Here is a 27,129-nt window from a genome sequence, read left to right as displayed (position 1 = left end):
AGAAAGGGTAGGCATGGAAAATTCCACAAGGAGTTGTATTTGTCACCTGGGGCGACAAGACCAGACAGGCTTTCTCAGGCCTGGGTCCAGGGAGGCTCTGCAGCCCTGCTGGAGGGCCCTAACTAGAGTTCCAGATTCTGTTCCTCAGTAGTCCTTTTAGACGCTTGCTATACTTGGTCTGCTTCAAGGAGGTCGACCTTCTAATGTATGAAGAATGGGATGCATTTGAGCTCAAGACCAAAGACAGATGTCAGCGGGACTGCTCTGGCCCTGGTGTGCACGGCTGTGGCAGCTGTTGATGCCAGTGTCCTGTAACTCATGCTATCCTTGTGATTAAACACTTTTACTATCTCCTTCGGGAATAAGCACTTATAGGACTAAGCTCTAAGGTGTTTGTTCTTTTACCATCGAGCTATTTCCCGTAATAACCACTTTGCGTCCAACACCCTTCACCCACCTCCCACGCGCAAGGGGATGTGGATACTTGGCCCAAAGTAACTGGTGGTAGCAATCTTACAAACAAGACCACTTATACTGTCTGAGGCAGAAGATAACAGCAGCATCTCAACCAACCTCTGCCTTAAAGGAAATCTTTATTAATCATGTGTGGTTCACAGATAATTCTTTTTTTAAAAAACCCAACCTCCTAGAGAAGCACAACTGTCAAGCGTGGCTTCAGCTTTGCATCACGAGTCTTGTATTCCAAGAAAATCAAAGTGGTACAATTTGTTTGTTTACACTATGATACTTTCTAAATAAACTCTTTTTTTAAAAAAAAGTCTGGTCTTTCCTTCAATGTTACAGCAAAACATATAAAATAGACAATAAATTATAGTTTATATTTACAAAAAAAGCTGTAAGTGCAAACGGTTGTAGATTATAAATGTATTATTTAATCAGTTTAGTATGAAATTGCCTTCCCAGTACATGATTGTGAAAAAGACATTTAGAAAATATTCTAAAATTTGATCTGAGCCTCACTTTCTACAAAGGAAATCATGATTTCAGCTCATAAACAGCACGCTTATCCCCCTATCGCTATTATAAGCTGGGCACCCTCATTTTATCTTCTTTGTTGGTTCTAACCTTGTGGCATGGTATGCTGTATAGTAAACAGGCAGAGAACTGCTTTACTGAAATAGATATTAGAGCTGGCAGTCCAGAAGTTAATGTGCTGGTCAAAGAACCGTTCTGATAAAGGAGAGGCGCAGCATTGCCTTCACCTTGCAGCCTCACCTCGGAGTGTACTCAGTCTACTTTTGGTACTAGCAAAGAGTACAGCAAATGGAGGACTGAGGTGTAGAAATGGTATTTTTGGCAGAAATAAGTATATATTCACACCAACAAAACTCCAGCATGAACATATAACAGCAATGACTGAGACAAAGGCGCCCCATGGAGCCCTGGCTGTGGCCTGGGCTGTGGGTCATGTATGAAATTGAACTTCCTGGGAATGAAATCTGAACAGAGGCGTTCCCCCAACTTCCCCAATTTCTGTTCTCTGTAAAATCTACCTTTGATAGACAGTACTGAACAGGCTGATACTTTAACCAAGATTATTTAACTCCTTTGAGATTATTTTCCCTACTTACTAACACCCCAAATAGCTTGATCTACAGCTAAAACTAATTTTGGTGGGTTTTTGGGGGAGGAGGGGAGGAAGAGCTTCACGGTGCTTTCTGCAGTTACCGGACCTGGCACTACAGACATCCAAACTCAGCTTGCTACAGACCAACAACTACTCACGTCATTTACCAAGTGAGCAAATTATTAATGAGGTCCTTTAAAATCTTCTTGGGTAATAAGGCACTGGCATGAGATAGTTTCCAAGTCTCATCGTCCCACCTCCAACTGTGCTTCTGTGTTTTTTAAGGCAGATGTAATCTAGGAATCCAAGGCAGAATGTGTGTCCCCAGCATCTGGTTTCGAGTTAGTGGCATCCACAAGCTCTTACAACCATATTCCTGTATTTTTTCAGAATGACATTGGAATTGTCATCAAAGTAAAGAACTGAGATGGCATTTAGTTTAGTTGGCGCACAGCACGGTTTGGGGACATACTCAGGGTTCATAAGGTGAACCTGTTACAAAACAGAAGGGGAGAAAGGTACCTTAGAAATGACACCTGGTCTCAGCTTACTCCCACTTAGAAAACAGAGTCTCCGAAAGCTCACCAAGGTCTGCACGATCGCGTGGTTGGTTGCATTCATGTGTGCGTTGAGTGGGAAGGAGCATTCCCCATCACAGTAATTGGCAGCGTAGCCCTTGGGTGCAATGATCCAGTCCTTGATTTAATGCAAAGGAAGCAAGAAAAGATTAGCATGCACTTCTCACACGATTTGTGCTTTTCAGGAATGCTGTGAAAAGGTATTTTTCACATTGGACAGGCAAGGAGACAGATGCAGGAAGGCTTAGGAATTTGATTGGCAATGCTGGGAAGTGAACCTGGTCGATCTGACCCCAGAACCCTCGCTCCTTGCAGAGGCCCACAGGGCCTCAGCTGCTACCTGGAAGCATGTAGGTTGCCAGCAATATGTGCTTGGACCCAAGAGAGCCCCTCCAGGAGCCCACGGTGCTCCTGTGGAAGTAGTGCCACCTGCATATGGAAGCTATCTTTTACTGCTCACCACCTATGATGAAATTTGCTGCCTTCCTTACAAACTAGTGATGGCTCTCAGGTATGGGGCAAACGTGTGTGCTTCTGCATCGTGTGGGTGAGCCAGTTTGTAGCCACTGGAGAAGTTAACCATCAGTTAATTTTTTTTCCAACCCTGTCTCAATTAAAATTCGTTTAAATGCCCAAATAAATATATGTCTTATGGGCTGTGAAAGGATGAGGTAAGAGTATTGGGAAATGTGGCTACTGATTTTTGAGGGATCACAGAGCTCAGGCACCCTAGGAAGGTGTTGGAGCACTTGGTCCCCACAGACTAAGCTTCCTCTGCCTTACTCCAGGAGCCTGAGCGTTGGGGAGGGCTCCTCAGGACTTCCATGGAAGGAAGCAGCTCAGCCTTCAAGCTCTGGGTGTTTGGTGATGGCTGCCACCATTCAGATGAGAGTAAACTGCTGAGAAAGGACCTTTGTCCTCCATGTCTGGAGAACTCACCTGCCATCCCAGGTCTTGGAAACTCACATACAGCTCATGCTTCCTGCAAGCTGTTTTTAATTCACTGCTGTTGTAATCTGTTGGAGGAGATCAAAAGACGCACCCATCAACTCATTAATTCCTTCACAGAGAGTCTGCCACATGCCAGGCGCCATACTGGGCTCAGGACAGCCTCCTAGACACAAGTGTGGCCACCCAACAGCTATATCAGGTTCCTGACTGTTGGCTTGAATGTCTTATGGAGTCTGTTTTGTCTCCCCTGGGGTCAGTACTGGGCACAGGGTGACTTGGACACCTTTGAGCAACAGAGGTATGTTGTGAGCCCTGCTGCATGCAAGGCCTATGGAAGACTGGGCCAACTTGCCCGGTACACCCCGGAGGCGCCTGACTGGGAAGGCGTCACATTCACATGATCAGACAATGGTCCTAGGCAGGATCTGCTGCCGTCCAAACAGGGACCATTTTGAAGCTGCACAGGGACTTTAAAGACAGCTGCCAGGCCAGGAGGGTATCCTGAAGGAAGAGTAATGATGGAGTGGGGCCTAACCAGGAGAAGAGGGAGAGGGAGACACCGTGCAGGGGCAATGCTCTCTCTGGCTGTACTCCCACCTGACTGCCAGGGTTGAGCCCTTGTGTGCTAATGCGATAATACTGAGCCAGTGGTTCCTCATGAGACTCTGCCGAAGTGCACATGCCCACCCTGTGCAGCACAGGAACCGCGAGCCTGGCTTCACTCATTCACCAGCAAGAGCACTGGGAGGGCCCCGGTTCACTGAGACTCACTGGAGCGATTCTTCTCTGACATGCCTTCTGCCTGGCACCACGGCAAATAGAAGGTAAGTCAGACATGGCTTCCCTCCTCCAAGAACTTAGTGAACAAAGGGGTGGTGTGAAACAGACACCAAATAACTCCAGTACAAACCAGAACAGGGATGCTATGGGCAAAGGCCATTGGCAAGTATCACATAGGCAAGGGCCACAGGTAAATGTCCCTTCAGAGAAGGGACAGTTCAGAGTGGGAGTGAGAGGAAGAGAGAGGAGTTCTGCTGGAATGGATTTAAGGATGTGTCAAGCAGGGTCAGATGAGATAAAGCTGGAGAAATGAATGGCCTAGGCTGCCAACCACAATGCTTCGGACTTCCCACCAGCGGCTCAAAGTGAGCCTTTGCAGGCTTTTGAGCTGGAGAGCAACATTTCAAGCTGTGGTTCTAAAGGATTAATCAATCTGGAGTTGTGTTTGAGAGTTCTAGAGAGGATGGAAGGATAAAAGGCAAGGAGAAGGCTTTTAGAGAAAGGTCATCTAATGTGAGATGTCAGTGGGTGTAAGAGCCTAGGTCATTTGCAGGCTATCCCTTCCCTTTTCAACTACATAAGCCAATAAGTCACCTAATTGTTGAAAGCCTGTTTGAACTTGATTTTCTAACTTCTAACTCCCAGTCTTCCTGGCTCTGAAGCAGGAGAGAACATGCAAATTTTTTTTTTTTGGAAACAGAGTCTTGCTCTGTCACCTAGACTGAAGTACAAGGGCACGATCTCGGCTCACTGCAACCTCTGCCTCTCCGACTCAAGCAATTCTCCTACCTCAGTCTCCTGAGTAGCTGGGACTACAGGTGTGAGCCACCATGCCCAGCTAATTTTTTGTATTTTTAGTAGAGATGGGGTTTCAACACCTTGGCCAGGCTGGTCTCGAACTACTGACCTTAAGTGATCGGCTCATCTCAGCCTCCCAAAGTGCTGAGATTACAGGTGTGAGCCACTGTGCCCCACCAGATTTCATGATTTTTTTAAGGAAAAGGGACAAACAGTAACTCAGGCCAGTGGCCTATACGGGGAGAAGAGATGGGCAACATTTTTAGGTGGTTTATAATTCCAAATTTATTCATCCTCTCCACCTGCCTATGTTACCCAATAGAACCACCCTGCCTGTAACTTCAAGGATCCCAGAGAAGCCCTGGAGGGAAATTTTCACAATGCAGGACAAGGACTCTCAGTAAAACACAATCAACCACTTATTACCATGAGACAGAAACTTCCTACTGAAAAGAACCCCTGAACAAAAATGAATCAACCACACAAAGTCTCGCAAGAGTATGGCTGGAATGCAAGGGAGGACCCAGAGGACCCCAGAGACTGTGGATAAGAGTCGTCTGAACTAAGCTCTAAAGGAAGAATACCAAAACAATAACAAAACTAAAAACCAACAAAAACTGGAGAAAAAAAGGAAGAATACCTAAAATAATGGAAGGAAGAAAAGAAGGATTAGAAACCTAAAGCAAAATTATAGGGAAAAAACATGAAAAAAGAACAGGTAGATGTAAAAGGAGTTAAATAGAGCTTTATAAAAACCATAATCATTGAAAATAACAATGAAATCAGATTAGATATAACTGAAAATCAGATTAAACAGGTTAAACATTAGTTGTCTAATTAACAGATTAAACAGATTACTTAACAGATTAGCTATACATTAAACAGATGAGCATCAAATTACACACAACTGAAGACAGAATTAAATAATCCCACAGTATATTTGAAGAAATCTCTTCAAATCTCTTCAAATATAGCGCAGAGTCAAATAGCCAAAATATATGACTCTCTCTCTCTGTAAAGAGACATGGAAGAGAGAATGAAAAGTCCAACATATTTCTAATAGGAATTTCTGAAGACAGTAATAGGGGAGTAGTAGTATTTGAAGACATAATGACTGGGAATTTTCTAGAACTAAAGAAAGGCAAACATCTTTAAGTTGAAAAGGCCCTGTGAGTTCCAAGTAGATCAGATACATTCTTATCTAGCCACATCTAGTGAAACTATATCAAACACGTAAAATCTTAAAAGCAACCCAGAGATAAAAATTATTTACAAATAAACACAAATTGGATAGCAAACTTAACAAAAATACACATTAAAAAATTAAATAATATGAAAATGATGCCATCAATCTAGAATTCCATACCCAGCTGTAGTGGATATTTACTGCTTTTGCTACCCAGCTTTCAGGAACACTTCCCACGTGGGGGAATACCTAGATAGGAGGGGTTCAGAGCCCCATTTCCCTTGACAGATGGCTCCCCTCTTTGTCCCCTAGCATCTGAAGTATGGACTCATGACTTCATCAAAGCCAATCAAATGTCTCCACCCTGCAGTATATAACCTGAGTGAGTGACTCAAAGGTGAAATCAAGAATGGGCAGAATGGCAGCCAGTATCTAGGGTGATGACCCCATTGGTGGGATCCAAAGCACATTGTCCCATGACTAGATCTGAGCCTTGATTTCCTGAATTTAAGTCTCCAGCCTTTTTGTTGATTGGTAAGTTCTCTGGTATCCTTGAGTTATTTTTCTCTTTCATTAGAGTCTGCTTCTACTGCGTGCAATCTAGAGCACTGTGATAGCTAATTTTGTATCAACTTGACTGGACTATGGAAAGACCACGTAGCTGATAAAACATCTTTTTCTGCAATAGGGTTTTGCTAGGTCACCCAAGCTGGAGCACAGTGGCACCATCACGGCTCACTGCAGACTTGATCTCCTGGGCTCAAGTGATCCGCCCACTCAGCCTCCCAAGCAGCTGGGACTACAGGAATGGGTCACCATAACAAGCTAATTTGTCACGTAGAGATGGGGACTCACTATGTTGCCAAGGCTGGTCTCAAACTCCGGCCTCAAGCAAGCCTCCTGCCTTGGCCTCCCAAAGTGCTGAGATTACAGGTTTAAGCTACTGAGCATGGCAACTGGTAAGACATTATTTTTGGGTGTGTCTGTGAAGCTACTTTTGGAAGAAATAAGTATTTGAGTCAGTAGACTAAGTAGACCTGCCCTCACCAACACGGGTAGGTGTCATCTCCTCTGTTGAGGGCCCAGAGAGAACAAAAAGACAGAGGAAGGGCAAATTCTCTTTTACTGAGCTGGGTCATTGTCTTCTCTTGCCCTGGGACATCAGAGCTCCCAGTTCCCAGGGCTTTGGACTTCAGGACTTACACCAGCAGCCCTCCCCAGTACTCAGGGCTTTGACTTCTAACTAGGACTTACACCATTGGCTTGCCTGGTTCTCAAGCCTTGGGACTCAGATTGAATTACACCACCCACTTTCCTCATTCTCCAGCTTGCAGACAACAGCTCATGTGACTTCTTGGCCTCCATAATTGCCTGAGTCAATTCCCATAATAAATATCCTCCTATATATATCTCTCTATATATCCTATTGATTTTTTCTCTGGAAAATTCTGACTAGTAAAAACCCCAACTAGCCAAGTTATTACTCAATAGTTAGGGCATAGAGAGTGCAGAGTGGCAGTGTGCTATCTCACGTAGTGTTGACAAGTTTGTCTGGATTTTTTTTGTTTTTGTGGGTTTTAAACTTTTTGAGACAGGGTATCACTGTGTTGCCCAGGCTGGAGTGCAGTGGTGTGATCATGGCTCACTGCAGCCTCCACCTCCCGGGCTCAAGTGATGCTCCCACCTCAGCCTTCCGAGTAGCTGGGTGTACATCACACCCGGCCAATTCTTTAAATACTTTGTATAGATGGTGTTTCTCTATGTTGCCTAGGCTGGTCCTGAACTCCTGGGCTCAAGTGATCTTCCTGCTTTAGCCTCCCAAAGCGCTGGGATTAGAGGTATAAGTCACTTCACCTGGCCTTGTCCTTCTGTTAAGGTATCTTCTAAGCAGAGGAGCAGCCTCGGAGTGAGGCACGAGGCCATCTGGGGTGAGAGAATTTCCTAGAGTGTGAATGACAATGTGGAGGCCCCGAGGAAGCATCCGGCTTCACATATTCCAGGAACAACCATGTGGCAGCTGCGACGTGTTTATTGGCAACCCACATCCTCTATCAACCTCCTGAGCACACAGCCAGACGACATTTCCCATTGCAGTTAGGTGTGGCCATGTGCCTGGATTCTGCCCATGAATGTGGGGAAGAAGGCATGTGTGGTACTGCCAGGCCTGGCCCTCCTAACTACCCGCCCCCTCCTCCATCAGTCTTCCATTCACTCTTTCCTTTCCCGCCAGATGGGTGCAGCAGGGGGGTCTCCTGAAGACCCCAAGGTCCTAACATCCTGTGCTCTTAAAGGTGTCCTGGGTTAGATGATAAACTACATGATCACACTATTTACAGTCTGAGTCTGGAATTTTCCCCATCCCACCTCATTCTGCTGGTGAAGTAAGCTTCCTCCAAAACACCCTCTCTGTGTTAGGGACCAAAGTCTCCACGAAGCCCATCTTGGCACCATCTGGTCATGTAAAAAGCAAAGATTTCTACCAACAACTTTCTTTCCAAGGTCCAGCAGACATGGGCAGTGTGAAAATAATAAATATATCTGGTCTTTGTCCCCAGTTCCTGGCACCAAGCTTTGACAACCCTTGGACTTTCCTGAGTGTCTCTGTTACGCTCCTGAGGCTCTAGATTGTACACGGTGAGCCCCACACTCTCTCTAGGGCCTCACTGGCTTCAGGATGGGGGCTAGTTACCAAAAAAACCAAGCACAAGATTAGGGGGTTGGAACTTTGGCTTAGCCTGGCCTCTGGGGGGCTTGAGATAGAGTTCAATCATGTGGCCAGTGATTCAGTTGTGCAGAGCAATTAACCCCACATAAAAACTCTAGACAGTGAGGCTCAGTGGAGCTTCCAGGTTGGTGAACATACTGATGTTTCAAGAGGACAGTGTACCCAAAAGGGTGTGGAAGCTCCACCTACCCATGCCTATCCCCTTGACCTTGCCTAAGAGTCTCTTCATTTGGCTGGTCCTGAGTCATACCCCTTATAATAAAACTATGAGAGTAAGTATAGCACTTTCTTGAGTTCTGTGAATTGTTCCAGCAAATTATCAAACGTGAAGGGCGGTCATATGAACTCCCAAATTTGTAGGCAAGACAGACAGAAGCATGGCTGCCCTGTGGACCTCACTTGTGCCTGGTGTCTGAAATGAAAGCAGTCTCCTTGGGGACCTTGCTCTTTAACTTGGGTCTGTGGCTAAACTAACTCCAGGTGGCTATCATCAGAAGTAAACTGAGGCCAGATGTGGCGGCTCATCCCTGTAATCCCAGCACTATTGGAGGCTAAAGCAGGAAGATCGTTTGAACCCAGGAGTTTGAGATCAGCCTGGGCAATATAGACCCTGTCTCTACAAAATATAAAATTAGCTGGGCATGGTGGTGTGTGCCTGTGGTCCTGGCTATTTGGGAGGCTAAGATGGGAGGACTGTTTGAGCCCTGGAGGTTGAAGCTGCAACGAGCCCTGATTATGCCATCATACTCCAGCCTGGGTGAGAGAGCAAGACCCTGTCTCCAAAACAAAAAAAAAAAGAATTGGATTGAATTGTAGGACACTTAATCGGTGTTGAAGAATTGCTGGCAGAACACACGCAGAGACCACTTTATGTCTGGATTTCCAGTTTCTTTCTCTGCTGGATGGAACCAAGATGACATAGTCAAAGGGCTTTGCTTCTAACTTCACCAGCAGTTCTGGGTTTCTGTGAACCTGCTGTTGATCTGACTCTCTCAATGCTCAACAAAGAGAAGCTTCTCTGTAAGAACAGCTATTTCTTTTAGAGCCAGACACTGGCATTGTTGTTGTTAAGTAAGGATCAGGGCCAGAGAGAGGAAAGGGAGGAATTCAACTCTCCTGTTTTTCTTCCTACAGATACTCTCAGGCCATGCTTAAATTTCCTTATAATTCCACGTTGAGTGCTGGCAAAGAACGTATAAATATTTGTGAAGGTTGACGCTCCTTGGAAGACTTGTGTCTGCAATTCAGGGTCGGTACCCTGGGTTCTGCATGGAATTACACTGACACACTTTTTTTTTTTTTTTTTTTTAACAGATTGACAGATTACAGAAAAATCTTTCCCCTCACTCCCACTGCCCTTGGTATTGGTTTTGATGAATGGGCTGAAGAGGGCCAGTGGAAATGTATGTGGTGACAATTCAACAGGAACATGGTCACTCCAGTGGGACAAAGGGAGGTAACACAGCTTTGCCCCAATGGGTTCACCAGTCAAGGGCAGGGCAGAGAAAGAAAGTGAGAGAGCTAGAGAGAGGCAACAAACCAAAAATCAGAGAAGCAGACCCAAGACACAGGAGCCTCCCCCGCTGCCAGGACAGGAGCTCTCAGTGTGTGACTTGTGGGTGGCCTATGCCGAATACTGGCAATCATCAGGGAGCTTCTCTAAAGTGCAGAGTTCTCAGCCCAATCCCAGACCCATGAGTCAAAGTCACAGAGATCAGGCCCCTGGCTGTCCACGTGCACCTGTGACACCAGAACTGGAACGGCTGCCCTCCAGACAAGAGGCTCACACACAGGTAGTGCTATTGCCCTGCTGAGACACCAAGTCTGTCTTGGGACAGCAAGGCTCTCCAGCAGCCCCAGACACAGCTGCAGTCAAGGCCCAGTATTGGTTCTGAGAGACATTTTCAAGGGATCTGGCTTTTTCAAAGTTGAACGCACAATGAAATTTGGTCCCCCTCGAGGGCAGGGGCACCAGCTGCCCAGAGGCGATTTTCCCCCTCAAGACAAGGCCCCAGGTGCTTATCCAGGGCAACTTGGACAAGCAGGGCCCAGCCATAGGTGGGTTTGGGCAAAAAACTGTTGAGTGATCAGGTGACACAGATGACAAAATCCAACAATCATAAAAGCCCCCCAGGACGATTCCTTCCATAAGCAGAAGGTAACTCCCTGGCCTGCTCCTACGCAGGGAGCAGCACTCCCCTGGCCCAAGACTTTTGAGCTTTGAATATATCAGATGTTAATTGCCTTTAGCAGCACAGGTTTCTGTCCCTTTTAATAAACTGCTTCCATAGGGAAACCTTCAGGTACAATTAGTATTAAAAAGCCCAAATCCTTCCTCTCTTCTCCAAATGAACATTACAGATATTTGAACACGGATTTTAAGTGGAAGTTTTTTTTCTTTTTCTAGCACCAGAGTTGACTTTTAATTTGTCCTAAAGCCACTGAAGCAAAAACCATGATAAAACATTCTGCTTTCCTTTATAACCCCTCAACACACACACACACACACAAAGTATTTGTAGAAAAAAAAATGGCTTTGGACATGAGATTTAAATGAGTTTCATCTCACAGTGTGGGACAGGTAAGTGGGGCTCATCATACAGGAAGCTTCTAAAACTCCCTTCGGGGATGGAGATGAACTCCAAAGATCCAAGACAGGCCGAGCGTGGTGGCTCATGCCTGTAATCCCAGCACTTTGGGAGGCCGAGGCAGGTGGATCATTTGAGGTCAGGAGTTTGAGACCAGCCTGACCAACATGATGAAACCCTGTTTCTACTAAAAATACAAAAAATTAGATGGTCATGGTGGCACGTGCCTGTAGTCCCAGCTACTCGGGAGGCTGAGGTAGGAGAATCACTTGAACCTGGGAGGCAGAGGTTGCAGTGAGCTGAGATCGTGCCACTGCACTCCAGCCTGGCAACAGAGCAAGACCTGTTTTGTTTTTTTGTTTTTTTTGTTTTTTAAATGATCCAAGACAGACATGCCTGTTTTCCCTAAGGAAAGTTCTTCAGCAAGAATCTCCATGATCTGTAGTGGAAAAGAAGGTGGCAGAGACAGGCACCATCCCCCTCAGAAGGAGAACAGAGTTGGGCAGAGAGGTCCCAGCTGTGGTGCCCAAAGCATGTCCTTTATGAAGCCTTTATGTTTCCAATACTTAGCCTTCATTTTTCCAATACTTTGCCAAGGGAGGCTTGCATGTCATTCAGGCCTTCTGCACAATGAATTCAGTGGTAGAGAAATAGGCCTAAGTGTCCCATCCATTCCCAATGGCGGGACCGTGTGGAAGTACCTGCCATTTTCTACCATAAGAGACCGGGGTGTTCCAATGCAGAATTCATTTTGGAATAAAGCATCAGGTCCAGCCATGGCTCTGACATCCCTCTCCCAAGCCCCAGGTGTGTCTTTCATTATCTGTCATTCCTCCAGGTTACCTGGGGGCCAGTACACCTGGGAGGGGTTGGGGGCCAACTTGAAAGGAGCCATATGGAGGTGCATTTTTCTGGAGTCCAGCGGATGGATGGGAGAGAGGACACAGTGATGGAGTCTCCTTGTCCTTGAGACACAACTGAGCTTTCACATCTGAGAGTCCTGTTCTGAGGGTGGTGGTGGAGGGGCACAGCTCCCTTCCTGGGGGCCATCAGGGGTAAATACTGCAGCTCCCAGCACACATGCCTCTGGCTGATCCCCTTTCTCTGTCCGCTAGCATCTTCCTGCCCCTGTTCCTCCTGTTGCAGGTGCACGTTCCACACAGGCTCTGCTGAGCTCCTACAGTCCGCTCAGTTCTGGTGGGGAGTTCTCATCTCAGTTGCTGGGTCTTGGCCCTGACAATCAGCTTCCTTGCTGACAGCCTCTGCTCCCCAACCTTAAGTCCTTGGCTCCCCTGTGATGACTGAGGAGACATTCTACAGGAGAAAACAAACGGGAAGCTGTCTGGGCCCATGTGACTGTGATGGGGCAGGGCATCCTAATCGTCCCAAGGCAAACCGAAAACTGCAGAGCAGCTCTCTCATCCAGTGCAGTGAGGACAGGGCACCCTTGGCCCCAAAAGAAGGTGGCTAGCTGGGCTGGGACTTCCGCACAGAAGCCATGTCCCCAGGCAGCAGTACACGCACTGTACACATTGCCTATACCCCCAATGCAGGGGTCACACCCCACACTAAGGATAACACCTGGGTTACTTCCATCCAGCATCCTTTTTATCTGGCCCGCCTGAAAAGCCACGCACACAGCGAAGTGCAAAGGAGCCCACTGTTTGTTTAGCTCTGAAGCTCCATCTCTATATGCCATGACCGGCCAGTGACAGGCAGGCTTCCCTGGCAATGGAGGCCAGGAGTCCCACAGGTATGAGACCCAGAGGAGAAGGCAAGGGCGCAGCCACTATCCTGACTCTCAGGCAGGCACTGTGCGGGGACGTTGCACTGCGGGGCTGGAGGGCCACCACGCAGCTGCTGCTGTGAGCATGACAGGACGCGGGCGCTGCAGCAAGCCTGGGGCTCCCAGGGCGGGTGCGCTGAGTCACGGCAGCCAGAGCCAGCCTGGGTCCCAGTGACCCTGCGTGCTGTGCTTTGCAACTTCAGTAGAGGAGGAGAGAGAAACAAAGGGCAAGACAGGGAGAAGGGAAACAAAGGCAGAAGAGAGAGAATGTCAGGGACACCACAGAAAGCAGGTGAGAAGGAGGGAGAGGGAGAGAGGTGGGCAGGGAGCCGTCTCCTCACCAGGGCTTCTGCAGAGGGGCCACTCGGGTTGCCCTAGGCTGACCCCACAGGCCCTGCCAGCTCAGCCGGGTGTCCCCACTCAGCAGGTCACACACAGCCAAGAAAATACCAGCACGGCAGGGGGCTGGACAAAGCGGCATGCTCCACATGTATTTCCCAGCTTTCCCGAGCTCAGGCTGCAGACTCTTCCCAAAGGAAACTTGTTTTTCAGAGGGAATAATTCACTACTTTAATTTCCCTTCTCTCCTAGAATGACACGGGTGGGGGCCACATAGAGGCTGCTAAAGCGGCACCTCTGTCTTCGTGGGCCTGGCTGCTCTTTCCATATCTCTGGGCCTTATCGGCCCCATCTCATCCAAAGCAAGCCTCTCGCTCCCGCTTTCCCAGCAGAATCAATACAGCCATTGAGGAATGTGCGGCAGGTGCCAGCTCCTCGTGCCACCGACACTATGGGAGGCCCGGGACCACACTCGGGTTTTGATTTCTGGTGTCAATAATCTCCTAACAGTTGATGGGGTTGGGGTGGGGGTGGACAGTTTGATTTTCAGAGTCTAGATTTTGTTTATAACTTGGATGGTCAACATTGAGAAGCAAGAGCAGGGCCCTAATTTTTGGTTGCTCCGGGAGATTTTAGGATCTCAAAAGGCCCCATTTAATCTGGGCGGGACTCTGGTCTCTTTTCAGCCTTTGTCTTGATTCTAAAAGAATATGGAACTGTCCTACAAATAGACAAAGGTTTCCTTTGAAGACCTAGTTCTAACACCCTCTGTGCTCTAAGCACCTTCTATACTCTCTGCCACTTCCTAGACCGAGTCTCCTGGCCCCAGTGCCCTCCCAGGGTTGGCAATGATTGGGAACGACTTAGGCATCTCACGGTACCTGCATAAGCCTCTTCTTAATGCCTTTCAGAATTGTTGCCATTTGCACATCTGCAAGGAGTGAACCTTGGGAGGAGGTAGGAGGGAACTTTCCAGTCTGTTTCACTCTTTGATAGCCATTATCCTCGAACGAGAGTTGAGCATGATATAAGTGAAGCTTTTGATTCTTTTTTTTTTTTTTTTTTTTTTTGGTGATTCTAACTTTTAGATCACTATTTGCCATGCCTGTCCTCCATGTCTATGGAGAAGTAAGGTTTGATTTCATATAGGAAGCCCTGAACCAAGCCCTACTTAACCAAGACATCTGCAAGCCAAGCTGCAGGCCCTAAAACTTTAAGATCACGATGACAAATTACAATTCCCAACTTTCCTGGAGAACGATAAACTGTTAGTTTATAGTCCTGAGCCGTGTCTATTCCTCCCAAGCTTTGAATGTTTGTGATGGACCAGCCCAGTCAGCTCTGGCTATCCCCAACCCATGGAAGCCAATGGTGAAAGAGCGAGGACACTGTAACAATGAGACTCCCGGTCTGGGCTGGATTTTCCTTGAAATGTACAGCAAAAGATTGCACAGTTATAATAAACTACTCAAACAGTTGTTTTGCAAGAGATGAATCCTAGTTACTTTATGCTGAAAGCCTACTGAATGGTTCTAACCGGGAAGCTTAGAGGACAGAAGATGTAAACTATCAAGAAGAAGGTCAGCAGAATCTCTGAATGTACTAGAGCCACATTTTCCCCCAAGGTCCTTAAAGATACATGTTTGGGTGGGTGGGAAAAGGAGGGAAGGAGAACTTACTCTAAGAAATGCTGGCCAGGCGTGGTGGCTCATACCTGTAATCTCAACAGTTTGGGAGGACGAGGCAAGTGGATCACTTGAGGTCAGGAGTTCAAGACAGCCTGGCCAACATGGTGAAACTCCGTCTCTACTAAAAATACAAAATTAGCCAGGAGTGGTGGTGCACGCCTGTGATCCCAGCTACTTGGTAGGCTAAGGCAGGAGAATCACTGGAACCTGGGAGGAGGTTGCAGTGAGTTGAGATGACACCATTGCACTCCAGCCTGGCCAATAAGAATGAAACTCTGTCTCAAAAACAAACAAAAAAGAAATGCTAACAGGTGGCATTAGTGCAATGGCAGACTCATTCTAAAGGACAGACAGGGTCTCAAGAGGCTGCTGAGTCATAGACAGTTGGCAGAGCTGGTAGTGACAACATAAACATCAAGACTGAAAGCGACTACTCCAATTTCACAGGAATCATTAAAGTGCAGATGTTTCCAAACTGTCATCTATCAAAACAAAGACCAATTCTGCATCACAGCAGCAGCAGAGCAGACTTCAGACTTACTGGCTGACTTGAAATTGCGTTAGCTACACTGTCTCAAGAGAGGTCTTGGAAAGATCCTGGAAAATTACCCAAATGAAAATTTAGAATCACCCAGTGGAACTTCAAGGCCATTTGTTCATGGACCTTGTCATGGATTGGCCACGTGGTATCACAGCCCCCCAGAAGATAAAATAGTGAACCCCAAGTGAGAGCTACCATAAAAGAGGGTGAATGATAGCAAGTAGAGGAGACCACCAAACTGGAACTACAGAACCTGAGGACAGGTGCTATAAGAGCAGCAGGCTGGTAAGAAATGGAGGCTGAAAAAGAATTGGTAGATTGGTTGAAATCCCCAATGAGGCAAGGACGGCTAGGACCAGGACTAGTCAAACATGTGTAAAAACAATAAATGATACCATGCAGAGGCTATCCAAGCCCCCAGAGAAGTGTAACAGAGCCAACATCCAGCCTTCATTTAGAGCAGCCAGCTGCAGAGAAGCAAGGGCGAGTGAAAGCCATCCAGGGAGACGTCGATCCAAACCACTATCCAGTGCACATGTTTGGAAAGTCCAGCTTGAAAGCCAAGTACAAATGTTCGAGTAGAATTTGGTGGGCGGTGGGGCTCCTGGACTCTCCCCTGTTGTGCACTAGTCTTGCTGTCTCAGGCATAGACAGCTCAATTCCAAAAATAGCCTCTTATTTCCTTGCCACGTTTCACCCTGATGACAGGCAATTTGATGAATGAATGCTAACTTCTTTACCCAGATGCAGGACGATCCCTGGTGGGCTGCTTCTGGTGGTGGTTGTTTTGGAGGAGAACTATCAATTCCCTGGGAGCACGCCATGGAAGAAGGGGGCAGCAGAGACAAAGAAATCTTTTCTTTTTTTTTTTTTTTTTTTTTTTTTTGAGACAGAGTCTCGCTTAGTCACCCAGGCTGGAGTGCAATGGCGCGATCTCGGCTCACTGCAAGCTCCGCCTCCCGGGTTCACGCCATTCTCCTGCCTCAGCCTCCCGAGTAGCTGGGACTACAGGCGCCCGCCGCCTCGCCCAGCTAATTTTTTGCATTTTTAGTAGAGACGGGGTTTCACCGTGTTAGCCAGGATGGTCTCGATCTCCTGACCTCGTGATCCGCCCGCCTCGGCCTCCCAAAGTGCTGGGATTACAGGCGTGAGCCACCGCGCCCGGCCGAGACAAAGAAATCTTTTCCTTCCACCTTCCAAAAGATTGACAAGCAGAAAGTCTGCCTGCAGTCACACCAGAGGACACCACTTTTCTGTTACTGTAACATCTCTCCCTGGTTCATGAAGGCCCAGCAACATCTGGCCTCACAGAGACCCCGAGGGAGAGGAAAACCAGACAGCCCCTCTCTCCAGGTAGCAGGCCATCTCTCTGGAAATCTTTTCTGGCAGATGAATCTCTTCCTCAGCATGTCCACTCCCATTAATGGAAGAATAAATAAGGAGGCAAGAGCCAAAAACATAAAGAAGCGCTTCGGTGGGGCAGACACGAGCAATTTCCCAGATCACTTAGAGGATCTTCGAAGAGAATGAGAAGGAGGGAGCATCCTTCGTCGTCATTCTTTCTTGGGGGCCTTTCAATAGGTGAGGCCAGAGAGATTTGGTATGAACCCTTTTGCCTTTGTATTGTTGAAAGGGACAAAGCAAATTTGGAAGTACTGGCTTGGGAGGTAGGCAGTCGGGGAGACCAAGAGAAAAACAGAGACACTTGCACCTATTACCAATTAGATCAACTTGAATATCCATATTTAATTTAAACTCATCAAATTGAAAAAAAAGTTGAAAGGGACTTGGAAAATAATTGGTTGATATTGCTAAAATCAAAATCAGACACAACATCTTTTCTCAATTTAAAAACATTAGTGTGTGCATTGGGTGGGGGGATGCCGAATAAAATCAAGTGAAATTTTGATTTTAAAAAGCAATCAACATTTCAAGAGATGCCTCTATGTCTGAGGTCCCAGTACCAAACTGACCACAGTTCATTAATAAATTGAAGCCTACCATTGGCAGACTTCATCATCATAGCCCGAAGGAAAACACTGAGATTATTAACTCTATTCAGCAGGCTGCCTATGAAGTGAATAAAGGAAAGCAAGCATTTCTTCTTTTTTTTCAAAAACCCCAACCCTGACTGTTTCTAGTGGTGAATACAGGAACACCCGTGCTGTGAGCGATGCTTCCAAGAAACACCAGGATGACAAGAAGCAAAATGTCACATCACACTGGGTGGTGGATCCTCAAGCTCCACATCCAAGTTACTGGTGAAAGAGACAGTTTATTTAAGTCAGAACCCAAGATGGAGACACTGCTTCCCAAAGAAGAAATCGGTGCTTTGGGAAGCTGCATTAACTCTGGCCACCAAAAATGACATTTCTGTACAATTACCTGGAAGAATTAATGCATCCTCTAGAATTGTTTTACTTCTTTTCCAGGGATCCCAACATGTGCCCTGAGAACCTCCTTCCTACAATGGCATATAAATAATCTTTGAGTGCTATTATGAGCCAGATTTTGATGCTTTTAATTCCAGCAAATCTGCAAGGCATTCATCACCCCCATCTTACAGGTGAGTGAACGGAAGCTGAAACAGATCAAATGTGTCCAAAATCACAGGGTAGCAACGAGGGAAACAAGTTCTCTGACTGCAAATCCCACTGCCAATCTTCACCTTTATGGTTGATTCTCAAGCTATTTAAACAGCCAAAGGACCCCAGAACTCAGAACTTGCAAGCACCCGCACTAGACTCAGAAGTGTCAGGTTTCCGTTCGATCCTCACTAGCTATGGGATTGGTTGTGGGGAGGGAACATCCACTCTCCCTTCTTCTGGGCTTCCATGGGTGGACTTCCATGCCACTTCCTAAAAATGCATTGGGGAGAACTTTTTTTTTTTTTTTTGCAATGGAGTCTTGCTCTGTCGCTCAGGCTGGAGTGCAGTGGCAAGATCTTGACTCACTGCAACCTCCGCCTCCTGGGTTCAAGTGACTCTCCTGCTTCAGCCTCCTGAGTAGCTGGGATTACAGGTGCATGCCACCACGCCCAGCTAATCTTTTTAGTAGAGATGGGTTTCACCATGTTGGCCAGGCTGGTCTCGAACTCCCAACCTCAAGTGATCTGCCTGCCTCAGCCTCCCAAAGTGCAAGGATGATAGGCATAAGTCACTGCACCCAGCCAGGGAGAACATTTCTGAAGGACCACTCAGCTGACACTCAGGCAGTAGAGCTGGTTTCTCTCTCTTGCCCTTTGAATGTGTCTGTTCTGAGCAGAACTCATCTTATTCCTTAGCTCCAGGATGAGCACACAGTTCAGGTCTGGCCAATCAGAGCACTCCCCACCCAGCAGTGTGCTTCAGGGTGAGGGACGCAACCCCAGCCAAGCCAACCGGATTGTGCCCCGGATTTCTACTGAAGAAGGGCTCTGTCTGAGGTTGAGGTTGCCAAGGGTAACAAAATCTTGGAACCACTGGTTGCCTTCCTGGCCACCATATAGAGATAGTTTTACTAAGAATTCCACCAACAAAGAAAAATAGAAAAACAGAAAAAGAGAGAGATTCCTGATATTATCTGAGCCCATGGATCCAGCCATGCCTAAAGACAGAACCCCCGGCCAGGCACGGTGGCTCACGCCTGTAATCCCAGCACTTTGGAAGGCTTAGACGGGTGGATCACGAGGTCAGGAGATCGAGACCATCCTGGTCAACATGGTGAAACCCCGCCTCTATTAAAAACACAAAAAATTAGCCAGGCATGGTGGCAGGCGCCTGTAGTCCCAGCTACTCGAGAGGCTGAGGCAGGAGAATGGTGTGAACCCGGGAGGTGGAGCTTGCAGTGAGCTGAGATCATGCCACTGCACTCCAGCCTGGGTGACAGAGCGAGAATCCATCTCAAAAAAAAAAAAAAAAAAAAAAAAAAATAGAACCCCTGAACCTCTCTGTTAAATGAGCCAATGAAATCCATCCTAGGGGGCTGAGTTGACCTTCCTTCCCTTCTAGCCAAGAGCACTGACACATACAAGTTCATATTACACAAGTGTACCAAGTTTGCTTGTACATCATAACCACCCAGCATAACGCAACTAGAAAAAAGAAACTAGGTGCTCCCAGGGTTTTGATAGGAATTTTAAAAAGAGTTGGAGAAATGTAACCAAACAGAAAGATGCTTGTCTGGATCAACAGGCAGTCATGATGCCTGCAGCCTGGGTCTTCAGGTAACAAGTGTTCCACACTGAGGGCCCTCACAAACCCACGTAGATGTTCTGTGACTGTACAAGGTACCATCATGCATATGACGCCTACCTGCCTTTGGATTTGCTGTGCAGAAGCTGCTCAGCATCTGAAACTGTGGACACAACTTTTGTTCTGAGGCCAAGAAGGCTTTCTGGAAATGCAGGCTCCCCACAAACCCACCTGAAGCACTGGAGACCCGCGCCACGTCCTGGGACTGGGTAGAGCGATTACGACTCTGTTGTCGGCGCCGGCCAGAGGCTGACCTGGTGGTGCGCACGTGGACCTCACTCACTTTGAAGAAAGCCACCATGAAGGGCTGCTTGTCGTAAGGGCCGTCTCTGCCCACCAGGCCCGCGGCTCGGGGGTGGATGTGGACTCCTTTAAGGCAAATCAAAGCATGCATCTCTTTATTCCACAGAAACTTATTCCTGTAGCTACAACAGTTAAGGGATACTTCCTAGTTTCCCAAGTGCTAATAATTAAGAATGAGTGTGAAGAAGAAATCACGTATCCCCAAACCTTGGTTGGCACTCCTGGGATGGCACCTTTTGGCAGAATCAAAGCACTCCTTTCAAAGTTTCGGAATCACATGAAGGAGTGGTGTGAACTCCTGGGCTCTCCTGTTTCTGCTAGATTATGAATCCGCCCTCCCTGCTGGACGGATCAGCAGTGGGGACCTCAGGCTGCTGGCTCTGATGCTGCAGGAGGAGCGGGTACTGCAAACCTGTTCATCCGTCAGGATTTCAACAGATGCGCCTGCCTCTCTCTTACTCGCTGCATCCCCCGCAACCTGCCTCTGCCTAGGAAAGCTGTCGTCCCATCGCCATCCTCTTGGAAACATTACCACTCTGCTGTCTCCAAGTGGCCCAAGCCTGTTTTCAATTCCTGTCTAGGCAGCCTCCGGGAACGGTTTTGGTTCTCAATGTAAGTCATGGCGGAATCAGTAAATGAGGCCATCCTGAAGTTGAGGACTTGACTATAGCCCACGGTTCTATCACAGCTGCTGTAAGGGAAATGCGTGAAACTGATGACCTGCTGGATGTTGGGGGCTTGTGGATAATAACTTACCATCCCGCGTCACCACACTCAGCTGAAGCCCCATGTTATGCTGCGGGGTCACAACCCACAGATTGCTAGTGGCCGTGATGTCAAATTCCAGCCAGCCTTCTTCTGAGGCCCACACTACGCGGGTGTCCAGCAAAAAAAGGTCAGAGTCTCTGAAAGAAAGAAAAAATGGCCCGGTGAAGAGCGCACTGCCTGAAGCTCCTTCCCACTCTGTCCTGTCTCAGCGTCACGATAAAAAATGCCCGAGTCAGATCACATCCACTGGTGACGCACAAGCACAGTGACCTGCCGTAGCTCTGAAAGGTGTGGTACCACCCAGGACACAGGCATGACACAATTAGGAGAGACAGGTACACCTGATAAGGTGCTTCCTAGAAATCAGCTTTCACCTGGACACGGGCAGACCCTCTCAACTTTACCAAAAATCTTGCTGGTGCTGCTCATGACAGATCTTTTTGTGAATTAGGATAAATTACAAATAAATGATTTTTTTAAAAAACTTTATTATTTTTTGAGACTGGGTCTCACTTTGTCACCTCGGCTATAGTGCAGTGGCATTTAAATTTTCCTACTTCTACTGTATTTTAAACATTTATGATACTATTTATTAGTGACTAGCTTACTTTATGGCTAATAAGCTCTAAAAGCAGGGAAAGTAGGAGACAGCAAGAAACAGGATTAATAAAAGATAAAAATCAGGATCCATATGAGCATTTACAAATTGGGCTTTGCTCATTTTTTCTTTTTTTGAAATTGGGACTGAAAATCTTCACGTTTGTTCCTGTGAAATAAGGAGAAACAAGAAGTCACATCACATGCCTAAGTAATCATCTACTATTTTAATTAAGGCCTCTGTATGGTCTGCAGTGAGTATCCAGTCCTTCCCCATATGGACGGTGTAGCTGGGGGTGGATGCTGAGTGATTATAAAGTTCATCCCAGCACCGCTGTGAGCTACGGCTGGGATTCTTTGAGGCGAAGTCATAGAATCCATTCCTTCCATCAGGCTCCTCAGGGAAGACTATGACATTTCTCACAGTTTTAAACTAACATAATCCAGGGGCTGTGGGATGATGGCGTGAGGGTCTCCTTCCGTTCACCCGTGGTTTTTGATAGGTCAGTGCCAGGGACGGTCATCTTTGTGTGTTTTAGGGACAACCTGAATCTGTGTATCCATCCCACGGCCACTAGAATGAGATGGCCTGGGACTCCCATGACAGGAAGGGCTATATTTTGGCCATGGAAAGACTCAAAGCTCCTGGTATTGGAAATATTTTGCTGCAATATCTTAGAGATAGAAAAATGACTAAAATTAAATACTAAGTTTAAGATGAGTATACATTTACGTAAGTTACAAAATGCTTTCATCTGCTTCTCTTTGCTTGGTCCTTACACCAATCCTAAAAGCTAGGCAAAGTGTCACTGTCTCCACCTTACAGCTGGGGAACCTGAGACTCAGCCACGAGGCTACCATCATGTGGTCAAGATCTCAAGCTAGTAAGTGAAAAAACAGGACTTAGTTTTGGATTCAAAGAGCTTTCCATAATAACATACTGTCTCATTGAGGTGATTACCAAAGATAGCCTGTGATGAATGAATGAACTTCATCTCTAATCCATCAGATACTTATGAGGCCACTGAAACATCAAGTTCAAATGGTTAGATTTCTCAGAGGAGGAGCAAACAGTTTCTCCTGCCTCCATGGCCACTTAGAGTGAGAAGGGAACTCTATTGACGTCTTTTCCAAGTATAAACAGTAGGCACAGCTAAAAGTCGTTTACTCAGCTGCTTAACAGAGTCTGCGGGAGGCCACATTCTGGCCTGCCCGGTTGAAAGCTCCCTCCTATGTGGATGCGTCACACCCCCTGTTGACAAATTACCCCCCATCACTGAGGTAACAACTGTTAGCAGGGAGATGGGGGGGTGGCGGTGTCCATGGAAAACAGCAAGCAGAGATTGGAAGGCCAAGGCTTTGAAGTTCAGATGTAAGAGGACATCAATTCTGTTCTGGAAGGTCACAGAAGACCCTTATCCAGCAATAACACAGACAGCACTGTGGGAAAGCAGCCCCAGCCCCAGAGGAAGCACAGCACACACAGGTGTCACGGGCAGAATGTGGCTGGCACTCTCCAGCGCCAAGACCCAGTAGGAACCTCGGGGGTAAGGGTGCCTTCAAGGCAGGGCCCATGAGCGCATGCCGAGTTACCTCTGACGACTAGATTAGGCACCTACATTGTAAAGACTTATAATGAGGATACAGAGAAATACAGTTCAAAGTGTGAGGGTAGCACAGCTGGCAGAATGAGCTTTTATTTTTAAAGATCAGGGTTTGAGATAAAGAAAATGGCAGCCTTGTCCAAGAGAAAGTGGGGAATGCGACAGATGCACATCAGCCAAGGAGGAGGAGGAAGACAGAGAAGGGCAGAAAGAGAAGGAATGAATTAAAGAGGGAGAACATGAATCAAAAGTTAAACTTGGTGCAAAGGCAGAAGATGAGGATGACCCGTCATGACACAAAGCAATTGCAGTCAGTGTGGATTCTTGGATGTGGGGAGACCAGTTTCCATCCCGACTCTGCTACCGAGTCACTTTGGGGCCCCATGAGTTTGCGTTGTTCTGTGGCACACTTTTTCTAATCATACAATGAGAACACTGCCTGTTCTCACCGCTTAAGAGGCCTGTGAGGTCAACAAGTGCAGTCTAGTGGCTGAGCCTTGAAAGACAAAAACTCTCTGGGGTCTATGGCAGTGAGGAAGGCTTGGACTTCAATGTTTAGATCTAGAAAGCTCGGGGCCTTTGGAAGGGGAGTGAGGCAGAGCATGGACTTAAGATAACTGGGCCAAGTGGGATAGAGGAACCGGGAGTATTGACTGTGTCAACAGCCTTTATTCCTCAGGACAGCCAGAAAAGGCAGGACCTATGATGTCTCTTGTACAGCTGAGCCCCAGGGAAGCTCTCAAGCTCACATGGCTGTTACATGGGGCAAATGGAATTTCATCAGAGCCCAGGCCCTTAGCCGTCACATATCTAAAAGGTAGAGTCATGAAGCAGACAGGGCAGAGGCTGAAAGTACTGTCCAAGGGCTCAGAATAAAGTAAGGGACCAAAATCTACCGCATACAAATGCTAAAGTCAGCTGGATACAGAAAATACAATAAGATACACAGGACAGGCACAGGTTAAAAATCACCAGTTGGGAAGGCTGGGTGTAGTGGCTCATGCCTATAATACTAGAACTTTGGGAGGCTGAGGCGGGAGGACTGCTGGAGGCCAGGAATTTGAGACCAGCCTGGGCAACATGGTGAAACCCTTCCTCTACAAAAAAATACAAAACTTTGCCAGGCATGGTAGTGCACTCCTGTAGTCTCAACTACTTGGGAAGCTGAGGCGAGAGGGTCACCTGAGTCCGGGGAAGTGGAGGCTGCAGTGAGCCATGATCACACCTCTGCACTCCAGCCTGGTCAATCAATCAATCAATCAATCACCAGTAGGCCTCCTCCATCAGGGTCAGGTAGGTATGAGAGGTGTGTGCAGGAAGGTGCCCAAGATGGCTGGTGTCGGTTGCAGATGGTGGCATTGGGGTGGAGCCCCAGTGACCCCCCCCTCCCAACCTTGCCCTGCTCCTTCCAAGCAGAATGCTGTGTCCAGCATGAGAACATCACTAACGTGCTCACACCACCAGGGAGAGGAACTTGAAAAAGGAATGAAGCTTTAAGACATAACTTCATGGGCTCACCCTCAAAGCTTCCAACAACTCAGATATTGAAGAGATGCTATTGATGGCAAATCACTAAAACAGTTCTGGTCTGACCCGCATCTACTAACATTGCCTCAGGGATACATGGCCTTCCGAGTCTGCGGACTGTAAAAGTGTAGCCTCGAAGAAGATGCATCTGAGTTTGCCACGTGACAAACAAGCTTTCCCTTCTAAATCTCACTTCGGCAGAGTTGAGAAGAGATGTTCTCACCTAAAATGTGTGTCACTAATAAAGAATCCTGGAGACTGGCCAAAATCATCACCATGCCTAGATTATTTGGACCTTCCTTTTGAGGTGGCATCCTCTCAAGTTGGCAAACCATGAAAGAAAATCTTGAAACAAGGGAAGATAATTTTGAATGCAGTTATTAGCTCTTTTGTTCTCAACTAACTCAGACCCTATATTTGCATGATGAATACGCTTCCGATCTTCAAGGATGTAACAGTGTTATTCTTCTCAATGTTATTCCAACCTTAGAGCATGATATTCCTCATATTGTGGTCATCCCAGGCAAATGAGGTTCTTAACAAATTAATACAGCTAATAAGAGATTTCTGGAAAATTTCAAAAATTCACCCTGGCATTAGAGTTGATGAATGAGAAAGCCACTCACAAAGGCTTGTAGAATTGGTGTTTGTGGGCAAGATTTATCCCTGCGTATCCCTCCCATCACACAGCCTCCAAGGCGCATGCCCACATCAGTGATACACCACTGGGCCGACAGACCGAGAGCACCATTGCCAACACACAGCAGGCCTTTCTCTCCTTTGCCCTCGGAGAAGGGCAGGAGGTGCCTGAGCTCCTGGTGGATAGGCTTTGACCCTTTCCTGACAAACCACACACCCATCAGGTCACAATGTCCGGGTCAAAGTACAACACTGTTTACTACTAACCATTTTGCTAGAAAAATGCTTTTGATAAAGTGGCATTTATATATTCAAAATGAGCAGATTTACAAAATACTCAATAAGGTGACTCTGTGGTCTTGTTCTTTATTTCTTCGTAACACATTCCTTTGCATTTGTGCATCTGGACTTGATGTTAAATTAAAATGCAAAACAACTTTCAGACACAGAGGAACCGACTTTCTGCAATAAGAAAAATTCAATTTTCAAATAGAATGAAAGTAAAAAAAATCCATTTTCATTTTAGAAAATTAAAGAGTCAAGCTCATGCTTTTTACTTTTTCCTTACATAAGGTACAGTATAGATTATGTTTAAACTTTTACCATTAGAAAGATAGAAAAGGCATCATGTGTTTGAAAATAGAGTACTACAAACAGGAGCAAACTGCTGCATACATGTACACATACACATTTGAGTAATGAAGATGAATGAACATTATTATTATTTGGTTACCCTTGCATTTTTTTACAGTCTTTGATATTATTCAATTTTCACTCAATGGCTAGCATGATATGAAGGGATGTTTCAAATATCAAATGCACCTTGATTCTGTAGGGGCTATTTCATCTTTAACAAACCAATATAAATCACATTGCTGTCAGAATATTAACATAGCAAACCTTAACGTGGTGTTTACTATGTGACTGTTCTAAGTGCTCTTACATATATTAATGCCTCACAACAATCTTAAGAGGTAAATACTATTAATGCTGTTACAGGTTTATAGATGAAGAAACTGAGGCACAAAGAGATTAAGTGGGCAGGGCATGGTGGCTCACAACTGTAATCCCAGCACTTTGGGAGGCTGAGGCAGGCAGATCACTTGAGCCCAGGGGTTCGAGGCCAACCTGGGCAACATGGCAAAACCCTGTCTCTACAAAAAATAAAAAAATTAGCTGGGCATCAGCTGAGGTGGGAGGATCTCTTGAACCTGGGGGGTGCAGGTTGCAGTGAGCTGAGATTGTGCCACTGCACTCCAGCCTGAGTGACAGAGCACAACTCATCTCAAAAAAAAAAAAAAAAAAGAGAGCGAGATTAAGCGGCTTGCACGTGGTCACACAGCCAGCAAGTGCAGAGCTGGAATTTGAACCCAGGCAGTTTGGCTCACGTGTTGTACGTGCTCTTTTACCAGCAGTTCTCAAGTGTAGCCTGCATCAGAATCCCCTGGGGGGCTTAACACACAGATTGCTGCCCCTTACCCCTGGGGCTTCTGACTCAGGAAGCTTGGGGAGAGGCCTGAGAATCTGCATTTCTAACAGGTTCCCACGTGATGCTGATGCTGCTGGTCTAAGAACCACACTTTGTGAGCCCAGGACCTAAAGCCAGACTACCTCTCCATGAAATATGAGCGGTATTACCTGTGCCTGTTTTTGTGAACTTAGGGTTGAAAGCTATCTGCCCTCAACATTTCTTGCTCCTCTCCCCAAAACAGTGCAAACCAAATGTAGGCTGCTCCACAAGTCAGTGTGTCTTATGGATTGGCTTAACGCTCAGGGAGTCATCGAATTAGGCTAATAAGCAGAACTGCAGGTAAGATCGAGTCCAAAGTATCAGTGTTATTAGAAGTCTTGGTTCTATGTGCCCAAGGCAGGGGAAGAGCGAGAAAGAGGATGGTAACTTTATACAAATTC

The 27,129-nt window shown here is 46.7% G+C and overlaps 1 protein-coding gene across 1 annotated transcript in view; it reads right to left on the bottom strand.

Annotated features, from left to right (window-relative positions):
• Positions 1–576: 576 nt before the first annotated feature.
• Positions 577–27,129, bottom strand: part of BMP6 (bone morphogenetic protein 6) — a 158,556-nt gene continuing 132,003 nt past the window's right edge. The window contains exons 3-7 of the mRNA XM_050787452.1: positions 20,840–20,988; positions 19,952–20,149; positions 3,106–3,182; positions 2,174–2,284; positions 577–2,080 (exon numbers count right to left, since the gene is read on the bottom strand). Coding sequence (XP_050643409.1) covers positions 1,931–2,080; positions 2,174–2,284; positions 3,106–3,182; positions 19,952–20,149; positions 20,840–20,988 — 685 coding nt within the window. The 3' untranslated portion in view covers positions 577–1,930. The remainder of the gene's footprint in view (positions 2,081–2,173; positions 2,285–3,105; positions 3,183–19,951; positions 20,150–20,839; positions 20,989–27,129) is intronic.

This window comes from Macaca thibetana, chromosome 4, assembly GCF_024542745.1.
Source record: "Macaca thibetana thibetana isolate TM-01 chromosome 4, ASM2454274v1, whole genome shotgun sequence".
Taxonomy (NCBI): Eukaryota; Metazoa; Chordata; class Mammalia; order Primates; family Cercopithecidae; genus Macaca; species Macaca thibetana.
Note: the sequence above shows the minus strand (reverse complement) of the source record. Positions and strands in the feature narration are given on the sequence as shown.